At 48.0% G+C, this 22,564-nt stretch overlaps 2 protein-coding genes and 1 long non-coding RNA gene across 6 annotated transcripts in view; 2 read left to right on the top strand and 1 right to left on the bottom strand.

The window, feature by feature from the left end:
- RNF123 (ring finger protein 123) overlaps window positions 1-7,999 on the bottom strand; it is a 49,963-nt gene extending 41,964 nt beyond the window's left edge. Inside the window, exons 1-3 of one of the 4 annotated variants that reach the window (XM_027886395.1) lie at window positions 7,982-7,999; window positions 2,129-2,267; window positions 988-1,072 (exon numbers count right to left, since the gene is read on the bottom strand). In XM_027886395.1, the coding sequence (XP_027742196.1) occupies window positions 988-1,072; window positions 2,129-2,210 (167 nt within the window). In that variant the 5' untranslated portion in view covers window positions 2,211-2,267; window positions 7,982-7,999. Of the gene's footprint in view, window positions 1-987; window positions 1,073-2,128; window positions 3,337-4,337; window positions 4,409-4,503; window positions 4,543-7,981 lie in introns of those variants that run through there. The other 3 variants (XM_027886394.1, XM_027886392.1, XM_027886393.1) reach the window with 3 other exon arrangements.
- A 142-nt stretch (window positions 8,000-8,141) lies between these two features.
- Window positions 8,142-11,701, top strand: LOC114058749. Its single transcript, XR_003571532.1, has 3 exons — window positions 8,142-8,267; window positions 11,269-11,434; window positions 11,681-11,701. It is a non-coding gene; the product is annotated as an uncharacterized LOC114058749 (long non-coding RNA).
- Window positions 11,702-14,885: 3,184 nt separating this feature from the next.
- Window positions 14,886-22,564, top strand: part of SHISA5 (shisa family member 5) — an 18,276-nt gene continuing 10,597 nt past the window's right edge. The window contains exon 1 of the mRNA XM_027886403.1: window positions 14,886-14,928. Within this exon, the coding sequence (XP_027742204.1) occupies window positions 14,924-14,928 (5 nt within the window). The 5' untranslated portion in view covers window positions 14,886-14,923. The remainder of the gene's footprint in view (window positions 14,929-22,564) is intronic.

Genomic DNA, 22,564 nt, shown 5'->3' on the forward strand with positions numbered 1-22,564 from the left:
CTGCTACTGGGCTTTCTACCAAATATCCAAACTCAGGGAAAAAGGTGGAAGGCAGGAAAACAGAGAGACCAGTCCAACAAACTATCAGTTCTGTGCTTTCAAGTCATTAATCACCAGGCAAAGGAATCAGAAATACTGAAAACCCAAACGCTCAGGCAGATGGGACGTTCCAAGGCTTGCTGGCAGCAGAGCTCGTGGCAAAGTAACATGACCCAGTTTGCCTCCCCCGCGCCATCACCCGGGCTCACCAAGAGCCAGAGAGCCAAGGGCTATTTATAGCAGCTCTGAGCTCACACTGGAGCTGGCAGTCCTAAGTATAGCCCGTGGAATGTGACCCCAGCCACTCTGCAGCTCTGCCAACCAGCAGGAGCCACAGGCCTGCCTCTCTCTGCCACACTCTCCCTGCCCTGAACCTGCCTGACTTGCCTCTGGCAAAAGAGCTGGATGTAAGGGAAATCCTTCCCATCCAACATTACAAGTTTCTGGGATACGAAGTGTGGAGAAGAACTGAAAACAAACAGGAAAAAAACAGCCACTAAACAGGAATTTTGTGTTTGGTGACTTCTAATAAAAGTACCAGCAGTTCCACAGCCTAAAAAATATATGTTATTATACGTATCAGTAACAGTCTTGCCTTTAGTTCACAGAGCACTGATCACCTATTTTTCATTCCTGTACCTAAAACCTCTGCATTTTGCACTTCCTTACAAGAAAAGGGGGAACAGGAACAATAAGGTGAATGAAAACTTATTTCAAAAGTACTGCCTAGTGATTTTGTAGATAGGATTTTTCATGCAAAAAAAAAATCTGAAGAATCCTTCCTAGCAGGCCCTGCAATTTGAAAAAGCCAGTAAAAGAGTAGACCTCAGAGTCATTTCTGTAACGCTGTGCTGTTAACAAAGATCACCGTGTGGCACTGAAGGATCTTTCCTTTCACCATAGTGGGGGTGGCATCACTTGCCACCTGGGGAATGAGAAGTCTGATACCTGTAAGCAGCTGCAGGCTGGTTCCCATCAGCATTGGTAAAGACTCGATGCAGATAATCATTCAGCAGCCTGCTGTTCACGATCCCTTGTGAAAAACAGAAAGGAAGTAACCTTAGGGAGCCAGGGGTAAACTCAAAACATTAATTTCACGTACAAGCAACAAACTGGTAACTATGGGAAAACGATGTTCACGTTTGCTGATCAACACAGTGGGGAGAAGCAGCTCCAAGAAGTCATTTATCACCTTACTGTCCTCACTAGCAGAACCACAGTCCAGCATTGTGGGGAGCATCTCCACACCAAAGGCTCTTTCCAGTTTGAGCTGCTCTGTGACAGCAAATGGGAGGCTATAAACTGCTCCACACAGGTGGAAATACATCCTGAGGAAGCCTGTTGTGCTGCTTCCAGATAAAGTAGCCCCAAAAGCTGGAGGTAGGAACCCGATTTCATTGAAAAAACAACAACAACAAAAACAAACAACAAAAACAAAACGTCTTAAAACTACTGTAATTCCTGATGTCCTGATTCATATCTGGGATATGATGCCGAGGTGGAAAGACCTGCAGATGCAGTTCATCTTGCCTAACTCACAGCTCTCTTTAATGATGTGTGCCTCACCTTTGCTTTTGTTGTGCTAAACAGCCCCTACTGTCACACTGATGCAGCATTCCTTATTTCTGAGTGCAACAGTGCCCTCAAATGCCAGATTTGTGGTCTCATAAGCACGCTTGTGCTGGATGGGTGACTCTGAGAGAAAACAGACGGCCTGGCACGCAGCAGAATTTCCCAGAAATGGACTGAGAATTTGACAAGCTGTTCATCCTGGAAGGGGAAGTCCCTAAATCAAATGAAATCAGATGAGGCTGAAATCAGATGGCAGGCAGGCCACACAACATTCTCCAGCCTCACAAGGCAGGGCTGCGTGCTGAAGAAAAGGCACTGTGACATGAGTTTCTGGAGTCCTCAGTGCTACAGGAAGATCCCTCCCAAAATCTCACCTTGGTTGGGGGATTTACTGTTTCAGCCCCACCACACCTCACATTAGCTAGGTACTTGCAACTGGAAGCAGCTGAGCTCAAACAGGGGATGCTGCCTGGATCTGCAGTGCTCCTGTTTTCACACAGCATGTACAAGCCCTTACCTGTGACCTTGGACTTCTCTGGCTCAGTGCTCAGCCTGTAATTCTTCCTTGAGAAAGCAGTCCCAGCACCTCTTGACGTCATTCTTCAAAGGCACCACTTCCAGGGCGGACATAAGACAGACAGACACCTAGGACAAAACTTTATGGAGAGGACACTGCCTTTAGACTTCTCCCTTTCTTGGAGGTTGATGTACCTGGATTAAACAACGGGGATAAGCCAAGAAATAACCAGAGTCCTTGCACTAATTACATCATTTAAGTGCCCCAAACCAACTAACTGCCGACCTGCTCTCAGTCCCACCTGTCCAACAGCTCAAAATCTTACCAGAGGAGACAAGGCATTAAGCCACACTCCAGATAACCACACAGACCCCGCTCCAAACAAAGGTACAGGCAGAACCAAGCCAGAAAAACCTTGGCAGCAAGCCTGAGCCAAAAGCACCGAGCCAGCACAGGGCCACAGCTGCCACCACTGCCAAACACCACCTAAACCAGCAACCACATCACACCGCCACTCGTGTCCCAACAAGACACTTTTGCCTTTGCCACCCACTCTGTGTTCTGTAAGACAGCAACAAGTATCTGGTTCATCTTCTATTTAACAGGCATTTACATTATTCTGCTATCCAAAACAGAGAAAGAGGGAGAAGGAATGATACAAACCTAGATGAACTGGACTGCAATAGAATATCACTGACTACAAAGCAAAGACCCAGCTGTCAGATTTATAGGGAGAAAAGCAGACACAGGTAACAGTACACGGAAGTGTTCACAGGAGAAAATCTACCGCGAGATTCAGGAGACTTCTGGTATCACTAGAGTACAAAGAACACTATCAGAGCTGATCTGACATGTGCCAGGACAAAAACAGTAAATTCAAGTGGCTAGTTCCATACAGCTTCCAAATGTTAGCTTACAGTCCTCTCCTGGTTCCGATTGCCCCAACAGCCAGCTATCGCTGGAAGACTCTCCTGTTCCCTGGACAGACATCTGTCAAAGCACTTTGTGACACGCAAAGCGACAGGGAGATGCAACAGGAGCAATGCCTGCAGGAATTAAATGCTTGCTGGCAATCTTACACAGAGCAGAAACTCAGGTGAACCCAAGAAAAGTCTTGCCAAGTGACGTGAGTGCCACAGCAACTCCAGATCACTTGAGCTTCAGCTGGACTTGGGAAAGGCTTCTCTAAAGCCCCTTCCCTGGGGGCCACCCCAGCACCCACTGGTGGAGCAGCACTGCTGAACAAAATAGCAGGAACAAAGCAAACACCAGTCAGGATCAAAGGCCCTGAATGACCTGCGTCAGGAACTCAAAGGGGATAAAACAAAATCCAGAAACACATCATTTACCACCAAAGCAGAGCAGAGGGCACAACATATATTATCCCAAAAGTACTCAAAACCTGACAGAGATGATTTTAGCTCTGTCAGGACAAGTTAAAAGCACCTGAGGCCAGTGGGGAGTGCCCAGAACTCTTCCCAGGGGCAGCCAGCCCGGCACCAGCCCTGCTGAAATAGCCTGAACACCCAAGCAGAGCACACAGTACTGCCACCCTGGCACCTCATGAGATGCACTGCTGGCACCGCTGCAGTGCCAGGGTGTTTTCCCAATCAGAGCAGATGCTGCTTTCAACAGGTCAGAGAAAGGGCAGAGCAGGGGGGCACCCATCCGCATGTGATTCACAGAAGCAAAGACGCTCCGAGCCTGGCCACGGACTGAACTCCCTTCTCTGGGCAAGGACAAGCAGCTTCCAGCAGCAGGGCAGAACACAGAGCACAGGGGAAGCCTGATCTTAAGTGCTGCCGACCGGAGGCAGGGGGGGAGGCCGAGCAGGGCCAGCACAGCTTTGTTCGGCAGTTCCCGGCCGAGACCCCCCTCGCAGCAGGCAGCAGCACAGGGGAGCACACAGCCCCGCACCGCTCCCCACACTGCCCTGCTCTCTCCACAGGCAGGGGCTCAGCGGCCCCCCAGCCCGCCCGCACCCCCAAACCACAGAGCCCGGGCAGCACCGCCTTGCACACCCCGGCACCCGGCTCCAGAGCCGGGCTCACCCACACCCAGCCGGGCAGCGCGCCCCGAGCCCAGCGGCCCCCCCCACCCCGGGGCACCCCCTAACGCGGGCAGCGCTCCCCGCAGCCGCAGCCACCCCGAACCCAGAGCACACCCGCCCCGCGCCCACAAACACCCCGAACCCGAGATTCCCCTACACCTGCCCGCAGCCCCCGGGGCGAGGAGCCCCCCGCAGTCGGGCGCGTCCCCCACAGCCGGCCGGCACTCCCCGAGCCGGCCGCGCCCCGAGCCCCCCCGGGACCCCGCGCCGCCGGGGCCGGCAGGAGGAGCCGGGGCGGGCCGGACCCCGCGGCCGCCGCACTCACCGCCCGCCCGGCCGCGCCGCCGCCGCCGCCGCTACGGCGACCCGCGAGGGCCATGGCGGGCGGGCGGGACGCGTTGCCGGGAGACGGGCGGGACCCGCTCGGAGCTCGGGCAGTGCCGGGCAGGGAGCCCTGCCCGGGGAAGGGGGAACGGGCAAAGACTCCCCCGATGCCCGTGTGAGCTTTCCCCGGGGAAACAGAACAGGGCCTGGGCAGCCGGCCAAGGCCAGTCCGCCCGAGGGAGGCCGGGGAAGGTGCTGCCGACCCCCGGGAGACAACAGCTCTCGGGGCCCAGCCCCGAATGCTGCCCCTGGAGAGAGAGGAGGAGGAGGAAGACGATACTTGGGTGTGGAGTCCCTCAGGGCAGTTTATTGTGCCAGTGGAGTGGGGACAGGGCCAGCACTCGGGACGGCGGGTCCGGGGTGGCTCTGGGGGCTCTGGGCCCGGCTTTCCAGGCAGGAGTGATCTCTGACCTCCAGGGGTGCTGGAGCTCAGCCACCAGTGAGATAGAATCACAGAATCATGGAATGGTTTGAGTTGAAAGGGACCTTAAAACCCACCTCGTTCCACCCCCTGCAATGGGCAGGGACACCTTCCACTATCCCAGGATCGTCCAAGCCCTGTCCAATCTGGCCTTGGACACTTCCAAAGACGGGACATCCACAACTTCTCAAGGAAACCTGAGGCAGGGCCTCACTGCCCTCACAGGCAAGAACAACTTCCTTATAGCTAATCTAAACCTACTCTCAAATTGAAGCCCTTCCCCCTTGTTCTGCTGTTGCCGATTTTAAGAGCTCTCTAACTCAGATACAGTCTAATTTAAAAAGGAGACATTGTTTATTCTGTGCAGGGTGCAAGATGGAGGTTTCCACAAATCAAGCCCATGAACTATCAAAACTTTCAACTATTTATACATTGTAGCAAATAAAGGAATTAGTGTTTATTGGCTGCAAGTTATGTAGTTCTTTTATTGATTAGAATCTTTTATTTGTTCACATGCTAATTAGACTGCATACTAAATCTTTTTCTTCTTTTGGGTCCGTGGTCCATGAGTTGGTGGTTGCAGATCCTCCTGCCATCATCACCTTTTACCTCATTGGAGCTGATTCCAGCACAGTTACTGAGTTGAGTTTATTAGTTTCTTCCTTATCTTGGGACTTCTGCCAGATGTCCTTGTGGCCCATAAATTCTGCATTCTTTATGCCCACTATCAGTGGTCTCCCCAAGCCTCATTAACCTCCCCCTAGGTTTGAGATCATTGAAGCGCGTCCAGCCTTCCACTGGACCAGGTTGCTCCAACCCCTGTCCTATCTAGCCTTGAACATGTCCAGATGATCTCCAGAGGTCCCTTCCAACCCCACTGGTGATTTCACTTTCCTCCCTGTCAGCACCACACTGGTAGGGCTGCACTTGAAGTACTGCCTCTGGTTCTGGGCTCACCAGTACAGGGGACAGAAGTGACCTTTGAGCCTGGCCTAGGTTCACATGTGCCATCTGCTCAGGCACAGTGGGTAGTCAGGGCACAGCACAGGACCTCAGGATGGCACCTAAATGTCACAGGTGACTCAGCATCTTTCTCCTGAATCCCTTAGCACTTTGGTGATATGCTGCCTCCAGAACAAAGAGCAGGAGGGCTGAAAGGTGGAGAGTCATGGCAGAGATGGACTTTTTTCCAGTGCAATAAACTGCCTTTCAGAGTCAGCCTGAGCCTTGCTTTGGTGGAGTAGGAACATGCAAGTGGCAGTGGATCTCTGGAGATGCCAGAAAGGGGCATATGTGAGTAAAGAGAGTAGGGGGGGGCCCTCTCCCTGGCAACTCTCACCCTTACTGCTCTGGCTTGAGAGACAGCACAGCCAGCTGGGAACATGACAACTGTGCTGCCTTGGGCACAGGTAAGAGGCAAAGCATTCTGGTGACCCTGGGCCTGGCAGTGAGTACCCAGGGTGGGCTTGGCAGAGCCTGTCTGCTCCAGAAGGGCTGGGGGCACTGCCCTGGCCTATCCTGCCCCAGGCCTGGGGTGGCCCTGACATTCCTGCTGCCCCTTACAGCCTCGAGGGATGACTCAGAGCTCAGCATGGACAAAGAGTTGGGATTGGAATCTTCCCACAGCCTGCCAGCACCTGACACCATCAGCCCCAGCACAGGCAGCCTGGTGCCATCAGAGCTCCAGCACCACCAGCCAGGCATCGTCGGGGTCCTCCTGTGCCTCCCATGATCTAGAAAGCGGCAGATGCTCCAGCAGCCCTGGGCCTGTGTGGATCCGAGACCACTCCCACCTGCAACGTCAGGCCCAGAATCCCCACAGCCAGCCTGGACACGGGCACTGGACCTGCTGTACACCATTCCCAAATGTTGGCTCTGATTCTACTCCATCAGCACAATAAAGTGCACTGAAAGGCACCACTCTCACATGTCACCTTCCTCTTCCTCCTCCTCTCTCTCCACAGGCAGCATTCAGGGCTGGGCCCAGGAGGTTGTTGTCTCCCAAGGTTTAGCAGCACCTTCCCCATCCTCCTCCTTTTCAAGGCCAGCCTTGACTGGTTCCCCAGCACCATGGCTGAAAGCTTTGGGCCTCACTGGCCCCAGGGGCTGCTGTTCTGAGACAGCCTCAAGGTGTTATCTAATAACAGAGGAGCTCCAGAAACTCAGCAGCTTTCTTTGGATGTCAGCCATTCCCACGGCTGTGACAGGTGTCTCCACAGGGTCCTGCCCTTCAGCTCTGGGTTCAGAGCAGGGAAGGCTCTAGGAACTCTCTCAGGTCTGACAACAGTACCTGACCACAGGACCACTACACTGGGCCACTAGGAGCAGAATTCTTTATGTCTTGAAGTTTGAAATTGCAGGGATTCTCCTTGCTATGTAAACCCAGGTCTCCTACAGCAGACTCACAGAAATGTAAAGGTTTCTGTCTGAGAAACAGTAACTTTGCAGTCTTTCTCACTCCTCTTTCAAAGTATGGGGAGATCACACCATCACACAATTCAGGCAGTCTTTTCATCTGAGCACCAGACACTGGGGCACAGTCTTTCACCCTGCAGACTCACTGAATAATTCACTTCTGGAAAGCAGCTGATTTTCTCCACTACTGCCTCTATTTACTTGTCTCTGCAAATATGACAACAACCTCCTTGAACTCACAAACAATTCGAGGTCAGGTATGGCAAACAATCCACAATTCATACGTGCTGATGGTTTCACCATTTGGTGGAGCTCAAGAAACAGCGTTTTTTTGTTTTGTTTTGTTTTTTCCTAGAAGCCACCTTGGGAAAGCTCTTGAACTCGGGAGATCTTCCTCCGAGCCACACACCTGGACCTGCCCAAGTCTTTGGCGTGCCTGGGACTACATAGAGAGAGCAACCACGTAGCCTGAGCCAGACTTATCCCACACACCCTGAGGCGGACTTATCCCTCACAGCCTGAGCCAGACTTATCCCTCACAGCCTGAGCCAGACTTATCCCTCACAGCCTCAGCCGGACTTACTTATCCCTCACAGTTGGAGCCGGACTTCCCGCCACGAAAGGGCTGCAGACGAGAGGATTGCCCCAGGTGCAAGACGTTTGTCAGTGACTGCGGGCCCACTTAACACACGGTCAAAAAGCGGTGTCGGGGGGCTGGAGATCAGGTCTTGCCATCTCGCCCCGCCCTCTCGCCCGGCCACCGCCCCTTCCCGCTCACCCCGGGGGAGCCGCTGCCCTCATGGCGCTGGGCCGGGGCGCGCTCGGCCTCCTCAGCCTCCTCCTCCTGCTGCTGCTGCTGCCGGCGGCCGGTGAGTGCGGGGCGGGGGTCTGGGCGAGCGCTGAGGGGGAGGGTTGTGGGGCTCCAGCGTCGCTTCCTCAGGCGGTTCCGCGGCCGGGGTTTCGCCCCCGGGGGGACGCGGCCGGAGCCCTCGGCTGGGGGCAGCCCCAGGCTGCGGGCAGGGCCCCCCTCAGCCCGGCCCGCCGTGCCGGGGTGTGGGCCGAGGGACGCGGGGGTTTGGGGCTGTGTGGCCTCAGCGCCGCCGGGAGGTGGCACGGCGGCTTTGTGTTCGCCGGGGGAAAAGTTCTGCGGGAAGCGAGGTGGGTTTGTGTTAGCTGGCACAAATGAGTGCCCGGTGGTGACCGTGAGGCCCCAGCTGGTGATAACTGAGTTACCCGCTGGTAACTAAGGTAAGGTTGCTGCAGGGAAACGATGGACTGAAGCGGCCGCCGGTCACTCCTGATGCATCCCCTTAAAAACCTTAACCTTGTTACTCTGCTCCTCCCCCCCCCCCTCCCCCGCCTTCCCCCGTGAATTCTACCCTTTTACAGCAAGATAATAGACATACTCAGGTATTAAGTGATGATATTTCATAAACAACGCTGCTTAGGGAAGCTTGCTTGATAATAGTGTTCGTACATAGCTGTCGAATGCTAATAGGGGTAACTGAGCTTTTTTTCAGTAGTCCTGTGGTGTGGTCTTCCCCAGCTTTGTTGTTGTGATGAGAAAAAGCAAATGCCAGCATAGGGACTTAGCAGGTGAAGTCTCAGGAAAGGAGAAGCACTATTGATATTGTGTGCATGAGCGGCATCACTTCATCTGACAGATCATATTCTGCACAGATGTGCAGGAAAGGTGATTGTGACATGCAAGAAGACATTTAACTTAGTCAGAGTGGTCCAGGATCACAGTTTGTCTGGGGGGTGGGGGGGGTGATCTGAAGTGCGTGTGGCTGAAATTGTCAGAGTTTTATCTGTGAGTATTTTGAGGGGTAACCACCAGAAAAAGGGTGCTTTAAGCTGACTCACCATGACTGTGCTACAGTAGTAACTGTATGGCCTCAAATAAATACATTTGGAAGCTAGAAGTGTTCTTATTGGAATGGTTGGTGAGTTTTGGTGGGAAAAGCTTAGTAGCTTTGCTCTCAAGATGGAATTTGGTTAGTTTGTTGAAGGGTTTGTGTGGTACTGATTGTGTGAAATCATCCTGCTGTCCTGCAGGGTAGAATGAATAGGATGAACCTCTCAGTAGCAGATACACCAAAACAGGAGGTCGTGTCTGCCTTCCTTAGGCTCAGCCTTTCCGTAGTGGTGGGTTGAGTGTACACTGGGCCTCTTTTGAGGTGATTCAAATCAGTAACCCATCAGAATACCTTGAGAGGAAAAAAAGTCCCACACATTGATCTGCTGATGAGCTGGTGAATCAAATCAATTGAGGAAGAATCCAACAGGGGCCACAGCTGATGGAAGAAGTGAGGAACAAACTAGAGGCACCAAATTCTTTCACCTTGGTGTGCTCAGCCCTTGCTGGTGCAGCTCAGCTGCCTGAGAACTGGCCTAGACCTTTGGTTTCTGTAGTTATTTTGTTGTGCTGCAGTAGCACGATTGTGAGATGGAGGGAGGAGTTTTCTTGGTTGTCTTGTTTTGTTTGTAATTTCACAAGGTGAATGTGAATCAATTTAGTTACCTGTCACTTCCTTATAGGGAATACAGGAAGGATAAATCAGCCATAAGCCTGTGTAAACCTGTTAGTTGAAGTAGTGTGGTATTGGTACAGAAATTCTTTGTTTTTGTTTAATGAACCTCCACATTTAACCACTGGAACGTTTTGTTTGGGTGGTTTTTTTTTTTTTTTTTTTTGCTATGTCCTTGGTTGAAATATTTATGTATGTCTTGATGCCAGAGAGTCAAGACCGAGTTTTCAAATGCTATAATCAGTTTAAATACTCCAGGAAAACTGAGGGAACAGGATTTGTTGTCTTTACCTCTTGTTTACTTTCTCTGAACAACTACACCTGAAGGAATTTCAGCTTTTTGGATGGAATGTGGTTTGGGAGAAAAATATCAGTCAATGTCTTCTTAATGTGATATGTGATAGGAAGGAAAATGAGGAAGAGAAACCATGTCACTGCAGCATTTATCTCTGAAAAATGAAGTTATATGCTTCTTAGGAAATGAGTTTTGCTTAAGCTTTGAGAAGTATTTTTATGTGACAGTTGGAAGCTTTTAATATGCCATTTTTATGTTGCAGTTAATTCGGGTTTGGGAGGGCAAAGAGAGAGAGAAAGCAACCAGTTTGTTAAGGAATGTATCAACCCAATGCAGTGTTGAAAAGCATGGGATGTCCCCTAAGGAAGCCATCCTAATATGTGAACATCCTCATTTCCTCACCGTTGTAGCTGCACCAGTTGATGCTTGCAATGGGAAGATGCCACTAGGCTGATTTTAGCCCTAAAAAATCTCTATTGTGCGACATCTGTTTTTATGCAGTGGATTAACAGGATTAGGATTTCCTGTGAAGAAAATGAAGCAACAGGCAGAAACAACCAAGTCACATGGAAATTCAAAGGTGCAGTGGATGTGGTGGTGTTGCATCATTTGCATCAAGTCAAATCTCTAGGAAAATTTTAACATTTTCTCCTAACTGATCTTGGGGCCTGTGTGGTATTTTTAACATAAATTTTATTTAACATACCTGGCTACTCACGTTGCTCTTTGAGTCTTTACAGTAATTTGGTAGCTACTATCAGATGCAGTGAACAGAATATCACCAGAATCTCATAAGTATATCTGCATGCATTTAGTCCTTTGTGCTTGTGTGAACGCTGGGATAGAGCTGCTTGAAGAAGACAATACTTGATGTGAGGAATAATTTGCCTTTGTTATACACTGAAGGAAATACTGGGTTTGTAAGACCTAACCACAATTCTTGTAACATTTAAGTGTTAACCTAGGTGAGCTGATCAGTATAAGAAAGAGACTTTATATGATTATTTCTTTGGTTACTAACCAGTGATTTATAACTCTTTTCAGTTTTGGGTGAGGATTGTCAGGCATATATTGATTATTCTGGCAAAGAACAACCTGCACAATCCTGTCCTGACTTCTGCTGCGGAAGTTGCGCACGTCGATTCTGCTGCTCCAATGTAATGTTAAGATTTGCCCAACAACCGTTGCAGTGTGTTCTACAGGATGGAAGGTAAGGAGGCAAACTGAATGTATACAACAGGTTATCATTCTGTCATTGAATGATAAAAATACGCAGTTAAATGGCTAAACCTTCCTAAGGGACCTTTCATCTCTATATCTGGCTCTGTCTGGGATCAACATTAATGTTTGTAACTTGTAAAACGGGAACGGTGAGGTGGGTAAATTGATGCATGAACTGATGTGTGTCTTCTTGAGCATTTTCAAATACTTATACCCAATTATTTTTTTCTTTGAGGATGTATGTCCCAGGAGATCTCTTAAATAAGTTTCAAGACGACGACCTCACAAAACATCTAGATGATTCTTCTGAGAAGGTTAAAGAGGCAATCAGAAAAATGCAGGAATTGGCCTCCAATATCCGGTTGGGACGAATCTTTAATATGCTTGGTTTTACTGTGGTGGGCTGGCTCCAAGGCCCAATACAACATGCATTAATGTTTGTTGTAACGATTATCGTTGTCAGTATTAGGATATCCTGTGTAAAGTCCTTGTAATTGAAAGCTGTAACTTTACACTTCAGAATGCTTCGGATTTAGGATGCTGGCTGTGTACCACTGGTACCTGCTCCAGATGGAGAATGAAAGGCATGCCAGATGAGGAGAGAGGACACTCTAAACTCACTTGCTGTGGAGTTGTGTCTGTAGTCACAGTGTGGATTATGTGGAAAACTGCTAGCCTTGCTGTGAAGAATCGATGGTAGAGCACAAACATGAGCTGAGCCATTGCTTATCTTGCACCTGGCTTAACCAGTGCAAGGCTTAACCAGTGAATGATGTCTGGGGTGAAGTGTTGGCCTCAGCTTGGTGTAGCCTCTGTAAAGCACAGAAGAGCACCCAGACCTCCGTGTGGAGATGTGAGCCTTGGCCCCCCCTTACCCCGGCATAATAGTCCTTGTCAGAAGTATAACTCTGGTCCTTGGAGGACCTACTGATGTGTGGTTGTAATGTGCTGATGGGAGCAAAGACTATCAGGCAAAGGTCAGATGGCCTTTGCTGCTGCCCCAGCTGGGTGGAGAAGGAGGGAGCAACATTGAAGTGTCACGGTTTTGTTTCTGCCTTTGATTCATCCATAAGTCCTATAACTCTATTTGACTGAAGGTAACAGAAACCCTCATTATAAAATTGATATTTGGAATCCTCCATGTAGAGGATGAGAATATGACCCCACTTTGCAGATGAGTTGCTGTGCTTGCTCCTCTCTCCTCCCCAGAGATGCTTCAGGAATGCCTGTCAGAGCATACCCAGGTGAAACTAAGCTTAATTAACAGTGAAAGTGAGCTTAGTGACAAGCTGGATTTGTTAATGTAGCATGAGTTGTTAATCAGTGCCCAACCTTAGTTATTTGGCACTAATTCAGTAAGTACATTGATCCATGGCTATTCTGAATCTGTTGTCTCAATGAACGGTCTATTTCTTTTTTTTGGACCTTACAAAACTGTCTTGAAGGATCTTTGTCAGGTAAATGTCAAGTCCATACTCCTAGTGCTGCAGATGACAATATAAGTCTCTCTTTTTAGTGTACATTACCTTTCATAAGCATGTGGAACTTAGCCAGGTAACTTAAATAAGTCATAAGTTCCATTTTTTGAGATGAATTCTCTTGCTACAGGATCTCTGACTCAGACCTGGGTATTTTTCAGGACCCTGATGATTTACCCGGCCCCAGGTAAGCCACGCAAGCTTTTAAAATGGGTTTTATTTAGCAATTCTTCATTGTGTAATCAGTACCCTGGACTTGGCAGTGCTGGGTTAACAGTTGGACTTGATGATCTTAAAGGTCTTTTCCAGCCTAAACCATTTCATGATGCTGTGCTGGAATGTGGGAATAGAAATACTTACCTGTGTGCTAAAAGTGTGGAGCACTCAAAATCTATGTACAAGTCAGAAGATGTAGAGACATGAAGAGGTTGGCTGGTGCTATTTAGACCATAACAATCTCTGTGTGTAATAGTCCACGCCCTCCCTGCTGAACAGGAGGTTGAAGCATTAGCACAGAATTACAGAACAGCTGGAGTTGGAAGGGACCTCTGGAGTTCATCTGGTCCAACTGCCCTGCCCAGGCAGGGTCACCTGGAGCAGGTGACACAGGAAACTGTCCAGGTGAGCTTTGAACATCTCCAGAGAGGGACACCCCACTTCCCTCCCTGGACAGCCTATTCCAGTGTTCTGTCACCCTCAGAGGAAAGAAGTTCTTCCTCATGTTGAGGTGGAACATCCTGTGTGTTAGTTTATGACTGTTACTCTTTGCTCTGTACTCATAGAAAATCCACAGTGGTTGAGGAAGAGAATCTGCTTTTGTTTGAAGTATCTCCTTGGTTTTCTGGCATCTTTTGCCCTGAAGTTTTAAACCATATTTCTCCTTCTGTTTCAATCTGTGGCAAAAGTAAATTCCTTTAAGCCTGTGTTGGTGATGGCAGGAGTCCTGCTGTAAAAAACACATCAGCTTTTCACAGTGTGGAAGATGACAGAGGGCAGGGGTAGATCATAAAATGTTAAGGGGTTGGAATGGACTTTTAAAGATCACCTAGTCCTAACCCCCTCTGCCATGGGCAGGGACACCTCCTGCTAGACCAGTTTGTTCAAGGCCCCATCCAGCCTGGTCTTGAGCACTGTCAGGGTTGGGGCAGCTACAACCTCCATGGGAAACCTGTTCCAGTGTCTTGCTACCCTCAGTAAAAACTTCCTTCCTAGTATCTAACTGAAATTTCTCCTCTTTCAATCTGTGCCCATTATTCTCTGTCCTGTCACTACAGTTCCTGATAAGAGTCCCTCTCCAGCTTCCCTGGAAGCCCTTTCAGGTCTCTGCACAACCTTCTCTTCTCCAGGATGAGCAACTCCAGTATCACAGAATATGCTGAGCTGGGACCCACAAGGATTATTGATTCCAACTCTTAGCCCTGCACAGGACCATCCTTAGGAGTCACACCGTGTGTCCAAATGTTTCTTGAGCTCTGTCAGCCTTGGTGCTGTACCCACTGTCCTGGGGAGCCTGTTCAGTGCCCAACCACCCTCTGGGAGAAGCTATTTCTAGTATCCAACCTAAACCTTCCCTGACACAGCTCCAGGCCGTTCCCTGGGGTTCTGTCACTGGTCTCCACAGAGCAGAGATCAGTGCCTGCCCCTCCCGAGGAAGCTGTAAGTGCAGTGAGGTTTCCCCTCAGTCTCCCCCAGGCTGAACAGACCAAGTGCCTTCAGCCGGGCACTTGTCTTCCCCTCAAAGCCCTCTCAGCCTGTGCCCATAGGGGAGGTGCTCCAATCCTTTTATCAGCCTCGTGACCCGCTCTGGACCCGCTCCACCACTTCCATGCTGGAGAAAGCAACGCTAAATGCTGGAGACAGCGGAGCGGTGGATGCCTGAGCGCGGGTTCGAGCGGCGAAGGGCGGCGGGAGGGACTCTCGGGCTCCCCTTTAAGGGGCGGTGCGGGGCGCGGTGACGTGCGCGGGGCCGGGCGGCGGGCGCGGGGCGAGCGGCGGCGAGCATGGGGTAAGCGATGGGGCGAGGGGGGCTCCGGGTGGGGCTGGCCGGCCGCGGGGAGACCCTGCCAGCCGGACTGGCACCCGGCGTGCCGTGCAGGGTCCGCCCGGTGCTCCCGCTGCCTCCGGCGGGGCGGCCGTGGGGCACCGGGCTCGGCACCGGCGGCGAGCGGGGCCGTGCGGGCGGCATCGCCCCACGGGGGTCGGGGCTCTGCGCCCTCCCCGGCACAGCCGGGCCGAGCCCCCCTGCCCTGTGCAACTCCAAACGCGGCTTTCCCTGCATGGGAGGAAGGAACCGCGCTGGAGGCACCTAAAGGCAGCGCTGCCGCGGCGGTGTGCGGGGGGTGCAGGGATGTCTTGGAGCCTTGGTCGCTTTTGGCAAGGTCTCTTCCATAAGGAAAGGGCTGATACAGCAGATATTTTGGAGGAGGGATGCCCCTTCCTGTCAGCTAGGCTGATCTTCCTTATCTTCAGATGTGTGGTTGCAGTACAGCAACCATGAGCCTGATCTTGCAGTCAGTCCTTGCTCTCTGTTAAGTGTCAGAAAACATTTAGGAAGGAGCGCTTAAATTGCTTTAATTATCTTTGTTTAAAGCTTTGGAATGTCTGCAAAAAGAATCAGGAATGTCTCCGCTTGAGGAAAATGGGTGATTTCCCTTTTCCCTTTCAGTTACATTGCAGGTTTGAAAGACTAGTGTTGTGCAAAGGCCTAGACTTAACATCAAACTTTCTGGTTAGGCGATTTTATTAGAAGGCTGTCCTTCAAAAGCCACCCGGATGTGACTCCAGAGGAAAACCACATCTCAGAACTTTCCAAAATGACTTAAGTCTGAGGTGTCCCATTTAGGGTGTTTCAGCACTGGGAATTGCAGTGAGTGAGGCTGACTGTGACCTCAGCCAGCAGGACACCAAGTAGGTTTTTGTTTTGTTACAGACATTGCCCAGGATTTTGTGTGGTGTGTGTTGAGGTTTTTGTATGTTGTTTTAACCAAGTAGTAAGCTCTATTTCTTCTGGAAGAGTTGTCCCTGGTTCCTTCCTGCAAGGTGTGCTCCACCCTCTCTCTCCATGCCAATTTCGTTTAAAAGACAGGTTTTGCATTTTTCCTTGATGACTGTGTTTATTTAATACTTTCTTGTGTGGAAAGAAGGTCTGATGTCAGTTGGGATATTTCTTTGTATCTTCAACAAGATAAACACAATCTTCAACCTTTTGTAATGTGAGGAGAGGCAACAAAGGGCAACTTCTTTTAGTGCCCTGTTCTTTCTCAAGAGTTGCAAATACTACCTTTGACACTGCCCTTGGAAAAAAAGGAGGTGATGGTTTCCTGGCATTATTGGTCAGAAAGCAATTTACTTCCCCGTTCTTGCATCAAGCTTCTTTCTAGATTGAGTTACCACCCTGACACATTGCTCATAAGTCCTGGGTTTTTAAGAGAACTTCCCGTCTCTGAGGGCTTCTCACAAACCATCTGTGGACTTGCTGCTAGACTCTGTGGTGTCTCTTCTCCCTAGGGAAGGGTTAATGCTGGAATGTGTGTTCTGTCTTGTCTAGCTCAGCTTTTAGTTTGCTTCTTTGCTGTGTCTATTCTGAGGTCTTCTGGAGAAGGGCAAGCAAAGAACCAGCTTTTTGTAGGCTTCTTTTTATTATTATCCTTTAATATTAGCATCTCTCAGTATTTAATAGCAGCTACCATGTGCTGTGGAGGCAGAAGGTGCAAGGCTCTGTGGGCAGTCCTATTAAGTGTACTTCACAGTTCATACCTCTGTAGTCTTTGGGCATTCTGAAGACAATACGTTACATTCCTGTAGAGTGTCTTAATAATTTACTTTTAAGTACTTGAAAGCATTTTGCTTCCCAGGATACTGCATTTGGAAGCAAATAGGAGCATTCTAGGAAAAGTATAAAAGTTCAGGGTTAACTCAGATTCAGGGCTTTTTTTCCTGTTGTTGATCAGTCCTTAAAGATAATGTGGAGCTTTTAGGTCAGGGAATGTGATAGGTGAAGACACCGATTTTATTCCAAGCAAATTAAAATAAAAAGGGGGTACTAACAAAAAACTATTTCTGTATATTTACTAACTTTTAAGCGTACCGTGGAGTCTGTAAGGTGAAAGGTCCTGTCTGGACCTAACACCAGGGAATCTTTTGCGGCCGGGAACAGGGAACAAATTATAAATAAAATTGTATTTCTCTGTACCATGTGGATACAGAGAGAGGCCCTCCATCCCTTGCAATGTGGGGATGATGCAAGACCCCCCTGTACGAGCCCAGGGGAGATAGGTGACAACCAGCCAGGGAGTAACACCCACCTCCAAAGCAGGAAAGTTGCCTTTTAAGGCAATAAACGGACACTGAATGAATATTCAACAACTGATATCGAGAGGGTACAAAAAGCACGGTTTTCAAACAAGGTGTGTGTGTCTCGGGCGGGGCACTTGCCCCCCAGACCACCCAGCGCTGTTTGCTTTATTATCGCTTGCTTAATAAATTTATCAATTTTTAATTGAAATTGAGTTGTCTAAATTCTTAAACTAACTTATAACAGGAATAGGAGTGGGTTTTATACCACTAAACTTGATAAATTTGCCACCATTTTTCCTTGCATGTGAGATATGACCATAAGCAATTTCTGCTGCTAGAGAATGAATTGTGGCAAGGATTTACCACTGGAAGTTTTTCCAGTGTTTCCCCCCCGCTTTTAATTGGATTAGTGAGTTTTTCCTGGCTTTGCCCTGGTTTCAAAGGTGGATTGTGAGCAGTAAGGCTAATTTAGTTAGTTTTCCCCTTTCATTCTGCTGTACATAATATAATTGTTTTTAGAAACTGTGCAAAAAGCAGAGCACTGATTCACCGGGACAGTTCTTGTTATAATTTGTATTGGTAACTTGGTTATTTAGCCTTGGTATGCCAATTTTCCTTACTGGAAAAGGAAATTAGATGACTCACATCAACAATTCAAGTAATTGTGGAGTATTTGAGTGTTTAAGGAGATGGAGCAATTCAGAATATCTGTATCGAGAGTTACAGAAGAAAATCTAGTTGGGGCAGCTGATACCATTAGGCTTTCTAATTGGAAACAAAACTTCACATTGTCTGTGTTCTCAGTTAATTGGACTCTGTTTCTGAATTAATTTGTGCCTTGAAGTTCCAGCAGATTTGTGTAACAGGTCCAGTAAAGCTTGAGGAGAGGCTGATCGTCCTTATGTGATGGGGAGAGGGAGGCAGAACGTTCGACTTCCTGGGAAGCCTCGGCCGGCAGAGGCAGACCAGCCTTGTTGGCCTGGGGATGTGCTCATTTGGGGTTTGTCAGGGGCTGAGCAATTTGTTGTCTCGTGGCTTAGTTGTCCTCTTGTGAAATGGAGAAGATCTGTGTCATTCTGCCTGCCTTTGGCTGTGATGCAGCATTGAATAGTCTGCTGCAGGCAAGACTTGGCAAAACCAGTGTATCTCTGACACTGGAAGATGTGATTATCCTAATTTGCTTTCTCTCAGTGTAGGTGTCTTCAAGGCTGTTTTCTCCACAGCAAGTCAAAAATACTGTGGTATTGAACTATAACCCATTTTTCCTCTTCCCCTATCACTATCAGGGACTCCAGTTCACACTTTCCAGAGTATTTGGGTACTGCAGCATCTGTAATAGGTTGGCAGTGGTAAGAGAATAAATCATGAAGATTATCACAGAATCAAAGAATTGTTAGGGTTGGATGGGACCTCTGGAGATCATCTAGTCCAACCCCACCTCCCCAGCAGGGTCACCAAGAGCAGGTTATACAGAAACATACCCAGGTGTGTTTTGAATGACTCCAGAGAGGGAGACTCCATGAAAATTGGAAGAAGAACTTCTAGAAATGTAAGCAGTCTCTATTCAATAAGCAGAATATTTCTTTTCCAGTACTGGACCTTGATATTTTTATGTAATCAATGAGTTAAACAGCACAGGGCCTGTTCTGTGAGGCTTGTGCTCAGGCATGGGCTAATCCCACCAAGGAATATAAGCTTTTTGCCTGCAAACAACTGAGACCTGGATTTGAAGCTGCTTAAAAAAAAAAAAAAAGTTGTATGCTCTTTACTAGCATGAAAAGTAAGTATCAGCCTGCCCAGTTTGTAGTGATCCACTTGGATTTGGAGAGCATTTGCTTTTGTGTTTACCACATTTTTGGTGAAGGAGCTAGTTAAAGCCGGCAGAGCAGCTGCAGGCACAGGGCTTGATGCTCCCCCAGGTTCGTTTCCTCAGAAACCAAGGAGGAAGGAGAGGCTGAAAAATGCTGTCCTGGCACAAGAGGCAGATGTGCATGGCTGGGTTTGTGTGCTCTGCTAACCACAGGAGGCTGTTGGACAGCAGCAAACAAGGCAACCTGGCCTAAGCATACAAAGACACCGTGAGATTGATCACTTGGACTGTGTTCAGCAGTTCATTTTCCTGCGGCTGTGTGTTCATTGACTGCATGTACCTACAAATATTCCCTCTAAGTGTGGGCTTTGCTGTGCCTCTCTACACAATGGAACTCTGAAAACAGTAGATTTTTGACTGTGGAGAGCTTGTGAAAGTGGTGACCCTCAGAGAAGGGTCCTAGAGAAAGAAACATAGAAGGCTTCTTTAAAAACATGTTTAAAAGATCACGGTGTCTATTTATTAGGATCTATGAAAGTTGGAGCATGTGGGTTCCAAATATAGCTCCAACTCTGCCTTTTCATGTGCTTCCATAAGATAACCATGGCCTGAGGTGTAGCTGGATGTATTTGCAATAGACTGTTTGTTTTTAGATTTATTTGCTGTTAGACTGTGTGTTATGGGAGGAGGACAAGGTCCTTAAATTGCCCAGCCTTTTAAAACTGCAGTTGTAGGGTCTTCTGTGGAATGAACAAATTAGTTTAATTCCAGGAAATGAACAACTGTGTAAAGGTCAGTCTTTTGACACAGTCTATTTTTATTAAAAACATTTTATACCATTCCTTGTTAATGTGATACAACTCTGTGCTTACTGGCATGATCTTTGGCTCTCAATTCCACTGAGAGGTGAACTTAAAACTCTCTATTTTTAATATTTTTTTTTTTCAGTTGTAGAAGGAACCAGTCATCAGTCACTCCTGTGACTTTTTGGTGAAGGTCTTGTTAATGATCAGTGCCAGTTAAAAGAAGTAGTGGTTGGCCAGATGTGACCTGTGCTGCAGAGGTCTGTTCTCTTTTGTGCAGTGAGAGATTTTCCTTGATGATCCTCATTGTGCTGGATGAGTAATAACTCCCAAAGAGAGGAGAGGCAAGATGTCAGTTCACAGTAGCATGGGGTAGTTAATTTACCTAATTTAAACTTTGCTGCTGCTTAAACACAGCGTTTCTAACTTTATGATTTTATGTGATGGCATATGAGTAGTGTGGGTAAAGACAAAGGTGTGTTTCCTGTGAGAGCTGGGTTATAAAGCAAGCAAAGCAGGTGGGTGTGACCTGGTCTAAACCTCCTCTCACTGCACTTTCAGTGTGTTTGACAAGTCATGCACCAGGCTGCAGTTTGCCTGGAAAAAAATCCTTCAACTCTTTAGCCAGGTTAGTTTCTAGATTGTATTTTTAGTATACATTACAAAGGGATTTATGTAAATAGACATATTTAGTTCAAGTGCACTGTTTGTGGACCAAGAAGAGATGCTTGTATACATATTCTGTAATAACCTGTTGGATCAGGATGTTGGATGTCTGTGTAAAACCACAAACTCCAGGAAGTTCCCTCCCTGCTGCTTTCTCATATAGACTGTTTAAGAACATGTTGTGCTAAACTTTTTTCATGTTATTTGGAAAAAAAAAAAAAGGAGCGAATTCAGTGTCTCAAAAAAAAAAAAATTAGCTTTACTTCCAGTAGGTCTTTGTGTATAAAAATAAAGTTTATTATTTTGGGCTTAAAGTAACCCACATCAGCTTCCTATTTGAACAAACTGAAAAAGGACCCATTCAGTACATATTTAGCAAACTTCTCAAAAGACTCTTGCATTCTCTTTTTCTATAACACTCTTGCTGTTCCAGGACTTCTTGGCTTCCCATGGCATTATCGTTGCTCCTTTGGGATGGGTTCCCAGGCCAGGACTGGCTTGGCTGGTGCTGAGGGTCCCTGGGCTGTGCTCAGCCATGGGTGGACTCTGGGGGATGTAGTTGAGGATTGTTTACACTGCAGGTGAGCAGAGGTGTCCCAGGAGTTGTTTCAGGGGGGCTCCTGGTGCAATCTTTATTTTTTTGAGGGTACCCAGAAAGAACTATGGGAAGTTGTGCTAAGTTTTGGGGGTTTCCAGTGGCAGTTAATCTGTGGCTGTGCAGTTTGCAGTTAGTGAGGACTTGAGCTGCTGCCACACTGATGGGTCAGTCAAAATTAGAAGAAACTAATTCTCGACACTGGGGGACTGTACGTGGGCAGGACCCCAGGAGAAACAGTCTTGAGTGCTAACTTGAGTTAACATTTGTCTGAAAAACCAATGCAGACATCACAGTTCCAGCCCACACTTCACTGCATTGCACAGCTTATAAAATGACTCTGCAGTTACCCAAACCTGCCAGTCTGATGAAACCACCAAGATTTCATCATCTTGAAACCGTGCTAATATCAATCTGAGACTGAAGCTGCCTGTTACCCACCACAAGAATCACTTGGGAACTTATAGATCTGCAGAGATCTTGTTCTGAGGAGGTGGCTCACAGGTAAAACATCTGGAGCTGACCATGGTGTGATTGCACCTGCACTGGGAGGCTTAACTACGGTGTATATTTTGATTGTCCACTTGTGCTGAAGCTCCCGTGGCCCAAACCCCAGCTGATCAGTTCACCAAGTTTTAAAGTCAGGCCAGTTTTTTTTTTTTTCCCCCGTGGGTTTGCTTTCTTTGTAACAGTAAATGTTTTTCTGTAAATCTCTAGAAAAGTGGTTCTGTTTTGAATTTTCATGCTAAAACATTAAACCGAGGAAATGCGTTGTTAGTAAAGTTGTAAAAGCTAATCCCTCTGAGAAGACTCTTGGGAAGTCATATTGCCTTTTTATAAAAAAAGAAAGTTTATCCTTTGTTTTCCTGCTAAGCTTCAGAGGCAGGAGTACTTGGGTAAACTCCTTTGGGGACTTGTTTGGTCATGCCCTGCACCTCAGTCAGAGCAAGCCTGGACACTTACCATCCTATCACATTTCTGGGAACTGTATCCTTTTCTGGAGCAATAAAGAATGATATGCATATACTCAATTGGATTTTTTTTTAAATTATTTTTAGGAATGGCCTAAATTATCTGTTGAAGTCTTTCCAGACCACCCCATGCTACAGCCATAACTCAGTATTTGTAAATGTTTGTGTTTTCAAAAGCAGCAGTGCTTTTGAAAAGGCCCCTGCCAACATGTTTCTTGAAGCATGGAGAAAAATCTTGGAATAGACTAAAACTTGTGAAATAAACAGGCTACTTTAAGTAATTCTTCAGAACTAGGTGGTCTCATTGTTCGTTGGGATATTTTTTCTGTTTTTAAGACAAAATTTCATGTCACTGGGACACTACCTATTAGAGCCAACCTTAAAGGTAAGGAGAGGCCGAGAGACATTCTCACTAAACTTCCGTGCTTTCCAGAGGTGAGAGAACGGGGACAGGAGGGGAGGAGGGCAAAGGAGGAGAGAGGTGGGGGGTAGGAAAGGAC

The sequence above is a fragment of the Empidonax traillii genome, unplaced genomic scaffold (assembly GCF_003031625.1).
Source record: "Empidonax traillii isolate 1590-97213 ecotype Southwest subspecies unplaced genomic scaffold, ASM303162v1 scaffold187:size1931383, whole genome shotgun sequence".
Classification (NCBI taxonomy): Eukaryota; Metazoa; Chordata; class Aves; order Passeriformes; family Tyrannidae; genus Empidonax; species Empidonax traillii.